The 14,154-nt window shown below is 39.8% G+C and overlaps 1 protein-coding gene across 5 annotated transcripts in view; it reads left to right on the plus strand.

Annotated features, from left to right (window-relative positions):
• The first annotated feature begins 602 nt into the window (after positions 1–602).
• Positions 603–14,154, plus strand: part of XPO7 (exportin 7) — a 105,232-nt gene continuing 91,680 nt past the window's right edge. The window contains exon 1 of one of the 5 annotated variants that reach the window (XM_056813658.1): positions 603–965. In XM_056813658.1, coding sequence (XP_056669636.1) covers positions 942–965 — 24 coding nt within the window. In that variant the 5' untranslated portion in view covers positions 603–941. Of the gene's footprint in view, positions 966–1,814; positions 1,951–14,154 lie in introns of those variants that run through there. The other 4 variants (XM_056813655.1, XM_056813659.1, XM_056813657.1 and 1 more) reach the window with 4 other exon arrangements.

Genomic DNA, 14,154 nt, shown 5'->3' on the forward strand with positions numbered 1-14,154 from the left:
GGATTCAAGAGAGAACAGTGTAGAGTTGAGTTGGTTTACCAAGTCAAGATAGGAAGAGGAGGAGAGAGTAACTAGGGTAAGAGAGATGACCTGAGGGCTAAGAAATTGGAAGTTCTAATTAGGATAAAGGGTAGGTTTCTGTAAGGAAAAACAGAGGGAGAGGTGAAAAAGCTAATAGATTATGGTTAGATAAGGAGATTTTGAATTCTTGAACATGGAGGTGGGTTCATTTGTGGATGATAACAAGGTGAAGATCATCTTTGTGTGTGGCTGAGGTAGGGTAGAGGAGTAATACATGAAAGGAAAGTCGGTTGAAGAGTGGTTAGGATATTTCAGAGAATCGGTATATATTGAAGTTTCTTAGCATCAAAGGCTGGAGAGAGGATCAAGAAAGAAGACTGAGAAAAGATGATTAGGTTAGCAATTAAAAGATCGGTGATAAAATTTAGAGAAAGGGGTTTCATTTGAAATGATCATTTGGGGAGCCAATTACAGAATTTTAGAATTGGGTGAGAAAAGATGTGGAATAGGTTTCCTTTCTTTGGCTTTCTCAAAGACTTTAATCAAGAAAGGAGATAGCCAGGATAGGTGAACTGAGTGGAGGGTTTTTAAGAATGAGGGGGAACATGGACCTGCTCCTGGGCAGGAGGGAAGCAGCCAGTGGATAGACAGAGTTTGAAGATTTAGCGAGAGTGGGGGTGATAGAGGAGAGGGGATGTAAAAAACTATTTGTAGCTGTAGAGGGCTTTTGCCTTGACAAGAAGGTCACCTTTTCATGTGAGACAGATTTGAGGAGGAGATAGTGGCAGAAGGCATCTGAGTAATGTGTGAGAACAGGGGGAAAGAGGGAGTTCTCAGCAAATGGCCTCAGTTTTCCCCTGAAATATTAGGCGAGGTTCTCACCAAAGTGGAGGGCGGAGCTATGGAAGCTTTGAAGAGGGATGAGATTTGGAAAAGCCCAAGAGGTGAGTTTACCCATCCCATCCAAGAAGCATTTTCCTACCCTTTCCCATCAATGACTTCTTCCTCTTTTGTCTGCCCTTCTTACTGCATTATGGTTACCTGTGGACTTGCCTATTGGATTGTAAGCTCTAAAATGTATGGAATCTCTTAATTCAGTTGGCGTCTTCTTTCCCACTCCCAACCTCCGAGATTTGGCAGCGTGGGCTACATACAGTAGACGCTTAATATTTTAATTGAATGGGAAATGAGGTGCTACTCCAACCCTGCATGAAAAACATTTTACTACCATGTGCTTTACTACCAGCTCTCCTTCTCCTCCCCACTCCTCACCCTCAATTAGGAGGTTTGGCTCGCAAAGTGATGGCAGCGGATGTAGATCCTAGTTTGCCTGGGGACCGCATAGAAAAACCAAAAGAAAGAAACCAGGATCTAAGAGGGTGAGGCTATGCAAAAATAAAAGGTGCTAGGGGGCTGGATGGGAATGGGGTCTCCAATGTCAGATTGACAGAAAGCGACTCATCTCGTACAGGAGGAAGGGCGCAGTGCGGAAGGCAAGATCCAGAAGCCTACATTTGCCCGCCCGCCTGCTGCGGAGTATGTTCGGCCCCTTTAAGAACCATGTAAACAATGCTTTGTTCCCCCCTCCCCCTCCTCCGCTCTCGCTCTTTCCTCCTCCCCAAGCCCTCCCTCCTTCTCAACGCTTTCTCCTGGTAGCTGACGTTGCGCGGGTTTACGCCGTCCCACCGGCGCTGCGTATTCTGCAACGGGGTTGGCGGCCGCTGTAGCACTCATAGTTCGGGGTGGGCTACGCTACAGGCGTAGGGGTGGGAGGGGGGGGTGCGCCCAGCGCGCAGGCGCAGCGGTGGTGGTATCGGCGGCTACGGCGGCGGCGGCGGCGGCGGCCCCGGCCGAGGTGCGCGAGGAGGGGGGGGACAGGGGGGGACCACAGAGGAGCATGAATGGAGCAAAATGGCGGATCATGTGCAGGTGAGAGGAGCCGCGGGGGGGCGGACCCAGGGAGCCAAGGTGGAGGTGGAGTGGAAGAGAAGGAAGGAGATGGAGGCGCGCGCGGCCCTGGGGGCTCGTGCCGGCGCCGGGGCCCGCGCGGCCTCCAGAGCCTTTTCCCCCCCCTTGGCGGGCCGTGGCCTTAGCCGGTCGGCCGGGGCCTCCGCCGCCCCAATCCCTCCCATTCCTTCCCGCGCCTGGCCTGGCCTCAGCTTGGCTCTCCTTTCCTGGGAGACGCGAGGCGCAGGAAGCGGCGGTCAGCTTCAGCCCAAATCCGATGGATCCCTCGTCAGGCCGGGCCTCCCTCCCCCTCCCTTCTCTCTAGTCCCTGTGCTGGGGGGGGGGGATGCCGGGGAGTCCCCCCGCCCGAGAGAGCGCGCGAGGGGAGGCCCCCTCGCCGTCCCCCATCCCCACGGGGCCTCTTCTCCCGCCCCCCGACCCTGACGGGCAGCGAGCTGGCGGGCGGGTGAGCAAGCCAGCCTCCGCCTCGCGAGAGAGGACGCGCCAACCCTTCCCGCGCGCCCCCGCCCCCAACCGAGGAGACCCCCCCTCCCCCTTCCCCACCCTGCACAGCCTCCTCTCGCCTCTAAAATGGGCGCCAAGCCCCGAGGCCCCCGCGAGTTCTGGTTCTGCACCCACACCCCCCTGGAAATGAGGGGTGTGTCTGACCTGAGTGGTGCAGTGCGAGATTCAGAGGAGCCCATCCTGGAGAAATGGGGAACCTTCCTTTCCTTGGCTGAAGGAGAGTAGTGGTCTTGGATCTGCCCCAGTTGTGTTTCCCTTCCCCTCCCCCAATCTCGCCTTTCATTGAGTACCTGGGCCTAGGCCACCTTTCCTCCAGAAGTCCCTGCCTCCTAGCCCTCGTGGCCACCCTAGAGTGGAGGGGCAAGTTCGGCTTTCCCCCATTTATGGGGGCTAGAGCCCCATAAAAATGATGTTCAGAGCATGGAAAGAGGGAGCGATTGTATTCCAGAAACGAGGTGTATGAAGGCCTATATCTGTAGTGGTTGTATGAAACTTGATGTAGGATGATCATCGTGTAAGCCTGGCGTTTGGAACCTATTTCCCAGAAGCTCTTGTGGGATCTACACACGGGGGTGGCCGATGGAAAGGGCACAGGAGTCAGAACGGATTGCTTTGCCAGCGGTGCGGTGGACTAGTGGAACCTGAGGGCAGGAAAATCCTTTAACCTCTCTGACCTTCAGTTTCCTCCTTATCTGTAAAATGGGCATAAAATAATGCTTTCAACTACTTACCCTACAAGATTATTTTGAAAAAGAGCTTTGTCAATTATGAAGCACCCTGGAAATGTTAGCAATCATATTTTTAAAAAGAAATCTTGACCAAATCTGCTTGCAAGAGCTTGTCATTAATTTTTCTCCTTTTAGCTGATTTCCTAGGGACTCAAGTAAAAAAAGGTGAAAGTCTCTTGACTGAGCCTGGTACCAAGCCACTGGGAAATAATGATGTCCATGAATGCTCCAAAGTAAACAGATCCAAGTTAGTTCATTACTTTATGCCATGGGCAAAAAAAAAGGGCAGTTTCTGTAAAAGTAAAGAACCAAAGTGCTTTTATGAATTTCTATATATTGCCTCTCATTTCTTAACCAAAAAAGTGCCTCTTAGTTGTTAGGGATTCAGAGACAAAGCCACATAGTCTCTGCCCTCAGGAACTTACATTCTATGAAAGGAATATACTTGTACACAGATAAGCAAATAATTTGTGGAGGGAGAATTCACCAACTAGCATTCATTTAAAAGTCTACAATTTGCACTATGTTGACCATTGGGGTACTAGAGAAAATTGAAAGTCTGATCTCATGCAACCATAAGGGGGGAAAGCAGGAATTTGTGACTGCCCTATAAGTTAAATAACTACTAAGCATCCCAACCAACTTGTCTTGAATTAACAAGGCACTATGGAAGAAGACTTTGAGAATTCAAAGGGGGGAAAATTCTTAACCACAATTAGTTTACTTGCTTCCACAGTTTAAGCCAAAAGAGGTTATCCCTGACCAGATGAATGTCAAAATAATCAAGATACTTTTCCATAGTATTGTTGGCTTAGAAAAGAGTCCAGGTTACTTTTTAGTAAGTGCGGTATTATTTTGGTTTGAAAACAAAAGATATAGATGCATCAGATACTTAGCCACCATTCTTTACTTTTTAAAGGGTTTTGATGTGTTATTCCAAGTAGTGGGTGGTGTTCTTTAGTATTAAAAATTTTGAATTTTGCAGATTGCTGCTTTTCTCTGTTAGCCTTTTTAAGTGATTTTGTAATATATGTTTTTCACAATCATTAAGGCACTGTTCAGGAATTATGCTTTTTATAGTAGTTAAAACATTCCAAGGAGAGACACATGGCAATAGACTCTTGGTTAATGAAAGTTAAGTCTTAAGACAGTCAGATGTAATTCAGAGCCAGAGGCACCCTGTTGGAGTCCTGTCTCTAGTACACTACTGGTTTGGTGACTGGAGAAGCCCCTTTACATCTTGTTGTTGCAGACCACTTTCTTAAGACTAAGGTGCAGAAGAAGTACAAAGGCAGAATTCCTTCCTGGAGGAGGTAGAGAGGTGAAGGGAATTTCTTTTTCTGGATGTTCCCTATAATAATCAAGTCAGAAGTTCAGTCCCTAACCTTTCGTTTTGCAGTGTGATGAAGAAAACTTAACATAATACTATTGGAATTGTCATTAGAGAATCAAGATGATTTGTGAGTTTTTGAAAGTTGCAGATACAGTACTATAATTCTTGGTTCATCATATATTTAGTACCTCTCTGGGCCACCAGGGTGAGCAGTTTTATTAAAAATAAGCATATGCCATACACCCTGTGATTCTTGGGTCAGCCCTAGGCTAAAGTCATAAAAAGTATTTTCTAGCTTTTCTTTTTGGATAATAAATACTGTGGAAGAGTTTGAGGGCTACAAAATTGTGGTAGAAGGAAAAATAAGTTATTTGATTTGTCCTGGTGCTGGTGGTGTCATATTTAACAAGTTGCTATAGAAGAAGTGACTCAAGTTTGACATGTCCCCAACCATAAAAGTAGTGATTGCAGAATGATTGGGGCAGGGGGAGGGTGGGTTGCCGCCAGAATCTAGGCCCACGTAAAAATATATTTAACCATTTCCATTTGCCTTCCCCTGTTTTTTAATATTTGAAGATGAATAAAAGTACTCTAAGAAATCTTTGTTTCGGTTTGAAATTTAATTCGATTTTTAAAAAAATTAAGTTCCTGTAAGCATAATGCATTCTGCTAAATATAGGCAATGGGGATACAGATGAAGGATGACATAATCCTGCCCTCAGAAGTTTATGAATTGGGTATAAGTTTTTACAAGTTGTGAGAATGCCAGTGTATAATAGTAAGAAATTTTAAAGATCAAATGTTAGACTTGTGCTTATGGCCAATTGATTTTATTTTATTTTTTAAAGATCTTGGCTTAGGGTAGGTTGCAAGGAAAGAAAATTATGAATAAAAGATGGTTGTTTTTCATTGTCATAATCCTGGACCATATATGCTTTTGTGGAATGTTACTGGCAAACAGTACAATGATTCTCACTGAAGGAGGCACTCATTTTATTTTAAAGTTATCAGTGCAGTTATTGACTTCTAATATAACTTGGGAAATCCTCAAGAATCATTTAAAACAAGAAGGTTAAAATATAACAGTGCAAAATTATACGGCTAACTACTGCAGACAGAATTGATGGATATAGAATTTGGTCTTTAAAATATGAAAGAAAATGAAGGTGGGAGCCATGGGTGTTCCATTTTGTGAAATTATCTTCTACATATTTTGTTAGTTAATAGAGAAAGAAAACTAATTTGAATAACTCCTTACAATCTGAAGCAAGAAAGTGAAGCACAGAATCCTGATGCTGTTATTCAGGAAGCATGTCAGAACTATCATGAAAGGATAAGAGTAAAAAGAGATGGCAGTTGTTGGGGAAATACAGGATTTTTGCTACGTGGTTGAATTACTTGGGATGGATTCACTTTTCTACCTCTCCCTCTTCTGTGGGTGTACCTGTATATAATTAGATGTCTCTGAAACATATTTATATCTTCCCTCAGTTTCCCAGTTGTAAGAATGAGCTTCCTAAATGGATACTCACATAAATGTGATTCAAGTTTTATGGAACAGAATCTAAAAGATACTACATAGAATTAAGTTTCTAATCTAGGGAACAGTGATAAGGTGGCATTAAGATTTGTTTTGTTTTACTAAGTAAGCATTCTCGTTTATGGTTTAAAAGATGAAATTGCTACTCACCAATTTTAAGTGTCATAACCAATCAATAAAAGAAATATGTTGAAGTATTCATTTGTACACATAACTTCTAATATAATTTTGCTCCTTTTAGAGTCTGTAAGATCAAGAACTATATGATTTGTTAGGAATCATCTAGAAATCTGCAGTAGATAATGCTTCTGTATATTATATGTGTGTAATTGTAACCTCATTTTTATTTCCTTTTAAGTATGCTTGTGGCAATTCAGCTGTAAAGGTGGATTGTTCTATAACTTTTAAAAACTATAAGAAGAGGAACAGTACAGAAATATAGGAGCACTCTTTAAGATGCATGTGCATAATGTTGCTTATTTCCCTACTACATTAATTTGACCAACTGGATTTAGCCTTACATTGTTAAGTAACCCCATTTCACATACCTTTTCCTATCTCTATACTTTTATTTTTTTTTTCATCTATTTGCATATTTATTAAACTATTTGCATTTAAAATTTTTTCCTTGTGATTTAGATCTCTTCATAATCACAATTTTATAATCATTCTATAGCTTTATTTTCTGTGTCTTCATATATCTGAGATTTGATGTCCTACTTCAAAACATAAGAACTTAAGCTGAGAACATTGTATTCCCTCCAACAAAAGAGAAAAAGTATATTTCCATAAATTGAGCCATAAATTAGAAAACATTCTTTGAATTAGCTTTATAGTTAATTGAATAATAACTCCTCTTTGAAAACACACTGGTTAAAATTTCTCTTAAAGAGGTTTGGAGAAAAATTGATATTGGTAGCATGAGGAACCAGACATACTGAGAAAAATTACCTTTTTCTGCAGCAAGAGGGAGTTGCAATCCATTTACCTTATATCTGTGGTGGATTTAAAGGAAGGCTACAACTCTGTGGTTATATGCAAACTCTGATCTAATGGGCTCCTTGTGTGGTCAGGTGACTTAAATTAAGTGGTTTGAAGTGTGTGGTAGCATAGTGGAAAGGACTTTGGAGTTAAACCAAGCATCTGCAGGAAAATTTGAGTTGGGTTTGTAGCAGAAAGGTAAGGTATATGATTAAGGCTTGAGGAATATGAAAATAAAAGGAACAGAATTTTCTCAGGAGGTTTCCAAGTCATTTAAAAAATACTTGTTATGTCTTAGAATAATATCATCAATTTATCTTAATTGTAGAAACAAGGCCCTATTTTCCTTTGGATTGTAATGATTAAAAGAGACATTCCAGTGTATTTCTCCTAATTTAAAAAAATATATATGTCTTAAGTTTGAAGTGCAGTTTTTCAACTTTATCTTTCCCCTGACATTTTCCGATTTATTTCTGCATTTCAAAAGGATAATGTCTTGATTTATATATAAAATATAGTTTGCTTTTTTAAGAACTTGTAATACTACTTATTCAGAGGTCAGATAGTTGGGTCATATTTGTTATAGTGTCTGGCCAAAAATTGCTTAGAAAGTGCATTTTTGGCTTCTTTTAGTGATTAATGTTTTTACCTTCAACTGCTCTTAGCTATTTTTTAAGAACTTCAAATCAAATAGTTTCAGGAGTGGAATGAGTGCTGGGTCCTGGTTCTATCACTACTTTTCTGTCATTGAGCAGGTTTTGACTTCGCCGTCTGTAAAATGAATGTGTTGGACTTGAGGAATATTGAGGTCCCTTTTAATTCTTATATCTGTGATACTAAGAACCTTTTTTTCCCCTTACTGTTACTCTTTTAATGTCAAGTTAGAAAAGAATCTAAAAACTTTTATCAGACTTTTTATCTCTTTTTTTCAAGCAAGCATCTAAAATGCATCTGTTCTGTGCCAGGCACTATGCGGAGATTCAAAGAAAGGCAAAAAACTCTTTAAGCTCAATCAAATGAGAGACATAATACTCAGACAATGGTGTACAAATAAGCTATAGATCAATGATAGTGAACCTATGGCACAGGTACCAAAGATGTGGGCATGTGTCTCCCCCCTTCCCCACCCCCAGTTCTTTACTAGAAAGGCAGAGGGACTCGGGCAGAACTGCTCCCTTCGCCCTCTCCACTACACCTGATGACATTTTTTCATATCCCCCATCCCTCTGCCCAGCAGCCCAATGGAAATGCACAGGGGATTAGGTGGGAAGCTCACAGGCAGCAGAACTGGAGGTGAGCAGAGTGCTTGGGTCTCTCCCCTATCCCTCTCTACACTCAATGAGGACATGCCTCACTTCACATGGCACTCTGTCTCTAAAAGGTTCACCATCACTGCTATATAGATTGTGGAAGCAGTCAATGGAAAATTAGGAAGATCAGGAAAGGCTTCCTCAAGAGCAGTATTATCAAACAGAAATGAGGTCACCTAGACTATGTAAGAATCCCTGAGGGTGCATTTTGACTTGGAAAACCACATATTAATATTTTCTGTGTTTTATTGTATTTTTATTTATTTTATTAAACATTTTCCAGTTACATTTTAATCAGCAATCTTGAATGTGTTGGCCCTTTGTTTGATACCTGTTATAGAAGGGAGAGAAGGCAGGAGAGCATAAATGGCATGAAGAGAGAGTCAGTGAAAGGGAGATGAACTATCTTTTAATAGTAAGATCATCCAGCCATACTACTTCCCATTTCTCTCCTCTCACAGATTCTTAAAACTCTTTGCAACCTGATTTCTGAACTCATTCAACTGAAACTGCTGTGTTAAAAGTTACCGGTGATGTCTTAATTACTAAACCTAATGATCTTCTCATTCCTTGTCTTTCTTGACCTGTCTTCTGCCTTTGACATTGTCTGCTATCCTTTCCTCTCTGACAGTGCTCTCTGCTGTTTCTCTTGATATTTTCTCAGATTCCTTTGGTAGCTTATCATCTATCTTCCTCACTCCCTAAATATGGGTGTTAACCAAAGTTGTCCTCTCCCTTTTCCTTCCTCTTCCCTCCTATCCTATCTCCTTTTCTCTTAAGGGTCTTAACTATCCCCCCAAGTAGATGACTTTCAGATTTACAGATCCAGCCTCTCTTCCTTGAGTTCCAGTTCCATGTTGTCACTTGCATATTGGACATTTCATACTGAATATTCAGGAGACATCTCAGATTCTTTGTCCAGAACCAAGCTCATTGTCTTCCCCCTCCAAAACCTTCCCTCTTTTAGATTTCCCTATTTCTGTCGAAAGCACCACCATCCATCTAGTTTCTCAGATTTGTAACCTAAACATTATCTGTGATTCCTCATTTACTCTTTGGCAAGACATTTCCCCCTCACTCCATAAATCCAGTTGTCTGATCTTGTCAGACTTCTGTCTTTACAATATCCTCCCATCTGACTCCTCTACTCTCACAGTTGGTTGAGGCCCTCATTACTTACTCAGCAGCTTCCTAATTGGACTCCCTGCTCCAAACTTCTTCCCTACTCTGGTCCATCCTGTAACTGCTTCCTTTGCTGTCAAGGAGATTTTCCTTAACTTTAGCTATGACAACATGACCACTCCCCACCTCCATCCCTCTCTTACTCAACCAAATCCAGTAGTTTCATTTCAACTCTTAAGACTGTACACCTGGTTCCAACATGCCTTTCTAACGTTGGGTGTTAAAATCCCTCTAGCACACTCAGATCCAGTTATAGTGGCTTTTATCCTCCTTCCTCCTATTGACTTTTGCATTGACTTATCTGCCATGATTGGAATGCACTTCTTCCTTATCCCTGCCTCTTGGAATCCTATTAAGATATAGCTCAAACATCATTTTCTGAATGAAATCTTTTCAAATCCCCCTCCCCCAACTGCTAGAGCCCTCTTTTTACTTAATGACTTTATATGTTGGTATAAGTTTTATGCTTATGCTGTATATATTTCTAAATGTACTTGTCTCTCCATTAGAATGAAAGGAATTGTATCATTCTTTTTTTTTTAACCCATACCTTCTGTTTTATATCAATTCTAAGATAAGAGCAGCAAGGGGTAGGCAATCATGGTTAAGTAACTTACCCCAGGCCACAGATTGGAAGTTTCTGAGGCCAGCTTTGAACCAAAGTCCTCCAGATTCCAGGCCTTTCACTATCCACTGTACTATCTGTTTCTCTATTAGCATTCTTTATATTGGTAGTCTTAGCACTTAAAACAGTTGGCATTTAGTAAATATTTGTGATTAGTTGATTAAACTTGAAGGAATCTTAAAGATCTTAAAATAGGTAGAGAAATTCACCAACAAAACCAAAGCACTGGCAGAGGGGAGGATAGATATCTCAAATGGTTTCAAGGAGTATTTTTTCTAGGTTGTCTAATGAATGAACTAGAAACCTATCCTAAATCAGGCTTCTAAAGAGGGGACTGCCATCTTTGGTCACCCAATCCAAGAATTTCAGGAAATTTGAATCAGTCCACACACATATTTGTGCAATTTTATATCAATGGAAGCAACTCCCTTTTAAGATGAGCATCTCCTACTGACCCAAAAAGGCATCTGGTGGCATAATGGAAAGAGTACTGTGTCTGGAATTAAGAAGACCCAAGTTCAAATCCAGCCTCGGGCACATATTGGCTGTGTGATCCTGGGCATGTCACTTAACCTGCTTGCCTGTTTCCTGTAAAATCAGGATAATCACCTATCTCCTAGGGTTGTTGTGAAGATCAAATAAGATATTTGTAAAAAGCACTTAGCACAGTACCTGGCACATAGTAGGCAATATATAAATTTGTATTGTTTCCCCTCCCCAAGCCTAGGCCATGATTTAAATAAGAAGAGGCCAGTAATCTTGACTGACCCCAGGTCTACCTCTTGTATGTTTATGTAAATTGGGTGAGCCTTGAGTTTGGGTTTTGGATCAATCACCTACCAGTTGTGTGCTCTTGGGCAAGTGACTTTACCTCAATGAATTTCATTTTAATGACTTGAAAAGGGACATAATAACAACTACCTACCTCAAGGGATTGTAATAATAATATTTTATAAAATATAAGTCATTATGTATTTTTTAAAAAAGAACAATTTTTATTACATGGAGTCAGACCAGCCTTGAGAATTATTTGTCATATTTGACTGATCATGGTAATCTAGCCACAACAGAGATTATCATCTTAATACAGGCTTCATAAATAGTCAAGAAGATTGTTGAATCTTTTCCTCATCTTTAGAATTCTTAAGTATTATCTATGCTGTATGTTTTCTGACAAAAAAATCATTCAGGCTCTGATTGAATTTCTCTGGTATAAGGAATCCATTATCTGTTGAAGCAGCCCATTTCATGTTTGGATAATTGCTAAAATCTTTTGAGCTTAAATCTGCCTTCCTTTAAACTTCTTTCTGTATAGTAGTCTTTGTTCTTCTTCTGTAGTCAAGCAAAATAAGTATAATCTTTCTTCCATATGAAAATTCCTCAAATATTTTATGGTCAGGAACAAATCTCCACTCCTTAGTCTTCATATTCTGTCTACACATCCACAGTTCCTTTAACTACATAGGACTTGATTTTGAATCTGCTCACTTTCATGAATGTGATTCTTACATTAGGGATATTCTCTAGGTTATCGCTATTCCTAAAATGACAGAATTGAAAAACCTTAGGCTCTAAATAGGGTAGAGAACAAGTGGAACTAAAGACGCTTACTACCGAAAATAAAATAAAAATTAACTGTAGTCAGTTTTGCTATAATGCATGTTTTTAAAATGCATATTTGTTCCAGTGCAGTTGATGTATTGGAACATTTTGAGTATAACCCAAATTTCAAGTTTGTTTCTTCCACAAGAACAGCAAGAGTGAAGAAAACTGCCCTACTTCCCAATAACTTAAAAGCCACAACCCTTCCAACACCCACTTCCATAAGCAAACTTCAGGACTTTGTCAAAGTAAAGTGCCATATTTATTGTGTAACTTGTGATACAGCAGGAGCTGTGAGCAGAAAAGGATACCAGCCCCACTCCTGCCCTTAACCGTTGGACTATACCGTGACCTCAGGCCCCTAAGCTTGAATTACTGAGGCCTGCCACTATTTAATTAATGTACAATTTATGTGTTTCTTAACTATTTAACATATAAAGCTGTTACTGTTTTTCATTAGGTTCCTTTATGTGTCACTGATAAAGGTTTTGAGCATTGTACCCCAAATTGTACCTCACTTTCCTCATAAACTCTGTGCTTTTTATTACATGATTTTACTTGACACTTTAAGGGAATGCATATTTTGAGTTATAGTAGAATTAAACTATAATTCTCTTTTTTCATATTATACTTACAGTTCAAGTTCACTAAAGTTCTCATTTTTCATATAAAGTGTGTTCTAGCCTTTTCTCTCTCAACCTGTATTTATGCAATAGATTCTCTTCTAACCAAAATATTTTACATTTACAGTATTAAATTTCATCTCTTTGGAACATTGCTCTAGTTAGAATTTATTCTTAATTCCTAGTTTTTATCTAGTATGTTACATATCCCTTATGGCTTTATATTAACTGCAGCTTCAATTTTTTAAAAAGTTTGAACAGGATACATCTAAAGGCAAAAGTATCGTAGAATTCCTGTTAAGATGTAGCTTTAGGTTAATGTTTATTATTAATCACCACTCTGGGTTCTGTTATTAACTTTAGAATTATTAACTTTACAGTTCTAACTCCACAATTAACCCATTTTTATCTTCCTACCTGGTAGATACAGTGGAGAGGGTTTGGAGTCTGAGGACCTCTGGAGGTTTGTAGGCAAGTCACCAAATCATTCTGTATATGTTTCCTCATCTGTAAACTAAGGGGGTTCAATTCTAAGATCCATTCTATCTTTAAATCAGTAATCTGCAATATTCAGACTTTGTGTCAAATGCCTTATAGAAATCCATGTGTATTATGCTTTGTGGCATTCTTCTCTCTCTCCAATAACATTGTCAAAAAAGAAAATGAGGTCAGTTCAATATGACTTGTCAAACCATACTGGTTTGTAATGCTCACTACTTTCCCCCTCTTAAATTCTTTTACACATTCATTTTAGAATTTTTCCAGGAATGAATATCAGCCTCACCTAATTTACAGTTTGAAGAATGGCTTTTGTCGTTTAAAGAAATGGAGAAGTTTGCCCCTCGGACCTGTAGCACCTGTTCATTCGCAACAATGTCTCAGAAATCATTAGTAACTATTTTAGTCATCACATCTACAAATAATTTCAGGATCCTGCGTGTATAATTTGTCCAGACCAGTTGACTTCAATTTACCAAGGACAGATTTCCTCTTATCACTTCACTTATTTAGAGGTTTTAGCTACTTAACTTTTCATGTAGTCCTCAGCCTGAAGATTTTTTGCTTAGTAGAGAAAAGAGGTACAAAATAAAATTTAGTAGTAACTCTTACTTTTTTAGTTCTTTAATAGCATTGTTTCATTTTCCCGGTCTTTCCTTTCTCCAAGAAAGCAGAGTTTTTATTCTTGTTATTCCTCTTCTACCTCCCCACACCACTGAAGATAGTTTTTGGTTGGTTGGTTGTTTTTTATAATCTCTATTAATATACTTAACAAGATTCATTTGTTCTGGGTTTCAGTTTTCTAGACTATAGGATTGTCACTGTTTTGTATTGGTACTCGGTTCTATACTCATCAAGTCTTCTGCACAGTTGCCTTTTTTGTATAAACAAACTAAAACAGTAACTTAAATTTATAACTATTTAGATTTTTAAAATTAATTTCAGGGGACAGCTGGGTAGTAGCTCAGTGGTTTGAGAGCTAGGCCTAGAGACAGGAGGTCCTAGGTTCAAATCTGGCCTCAGACACTTCCCTGCTGTGTGACCCTGGGCAAGTCATTTAACCCCCATTGCCTAGCCCTTAACACTTTTCTGCCTTGGAACCAATAAAATAACTTCAACATATAAATACTTTAATATTTGACCTTATTGATATGGAGCCACATTTTTTCTTTTTATATCTAGTCCTTTTTTTCTGAATCATTTGCAAAATGCACATTCATAATTTAATTCTTGGGGTTA

The sequence above is a fragment of the Monodelphis domestica genome, chromosome 1 (assembly GCF_027887165.1).
Source record: "Monodelphis domestica isolate mMonDom1 chromosome 1, mMonDom1.pri, whole genome shotgun sequence".
NCBI classification, from domain to species: Eukaryota; Metazoa; Chordata; class Mammalia; order Didelphimorphia; family Didelphidae; genus Monodelphis; species Monodelphis domestica.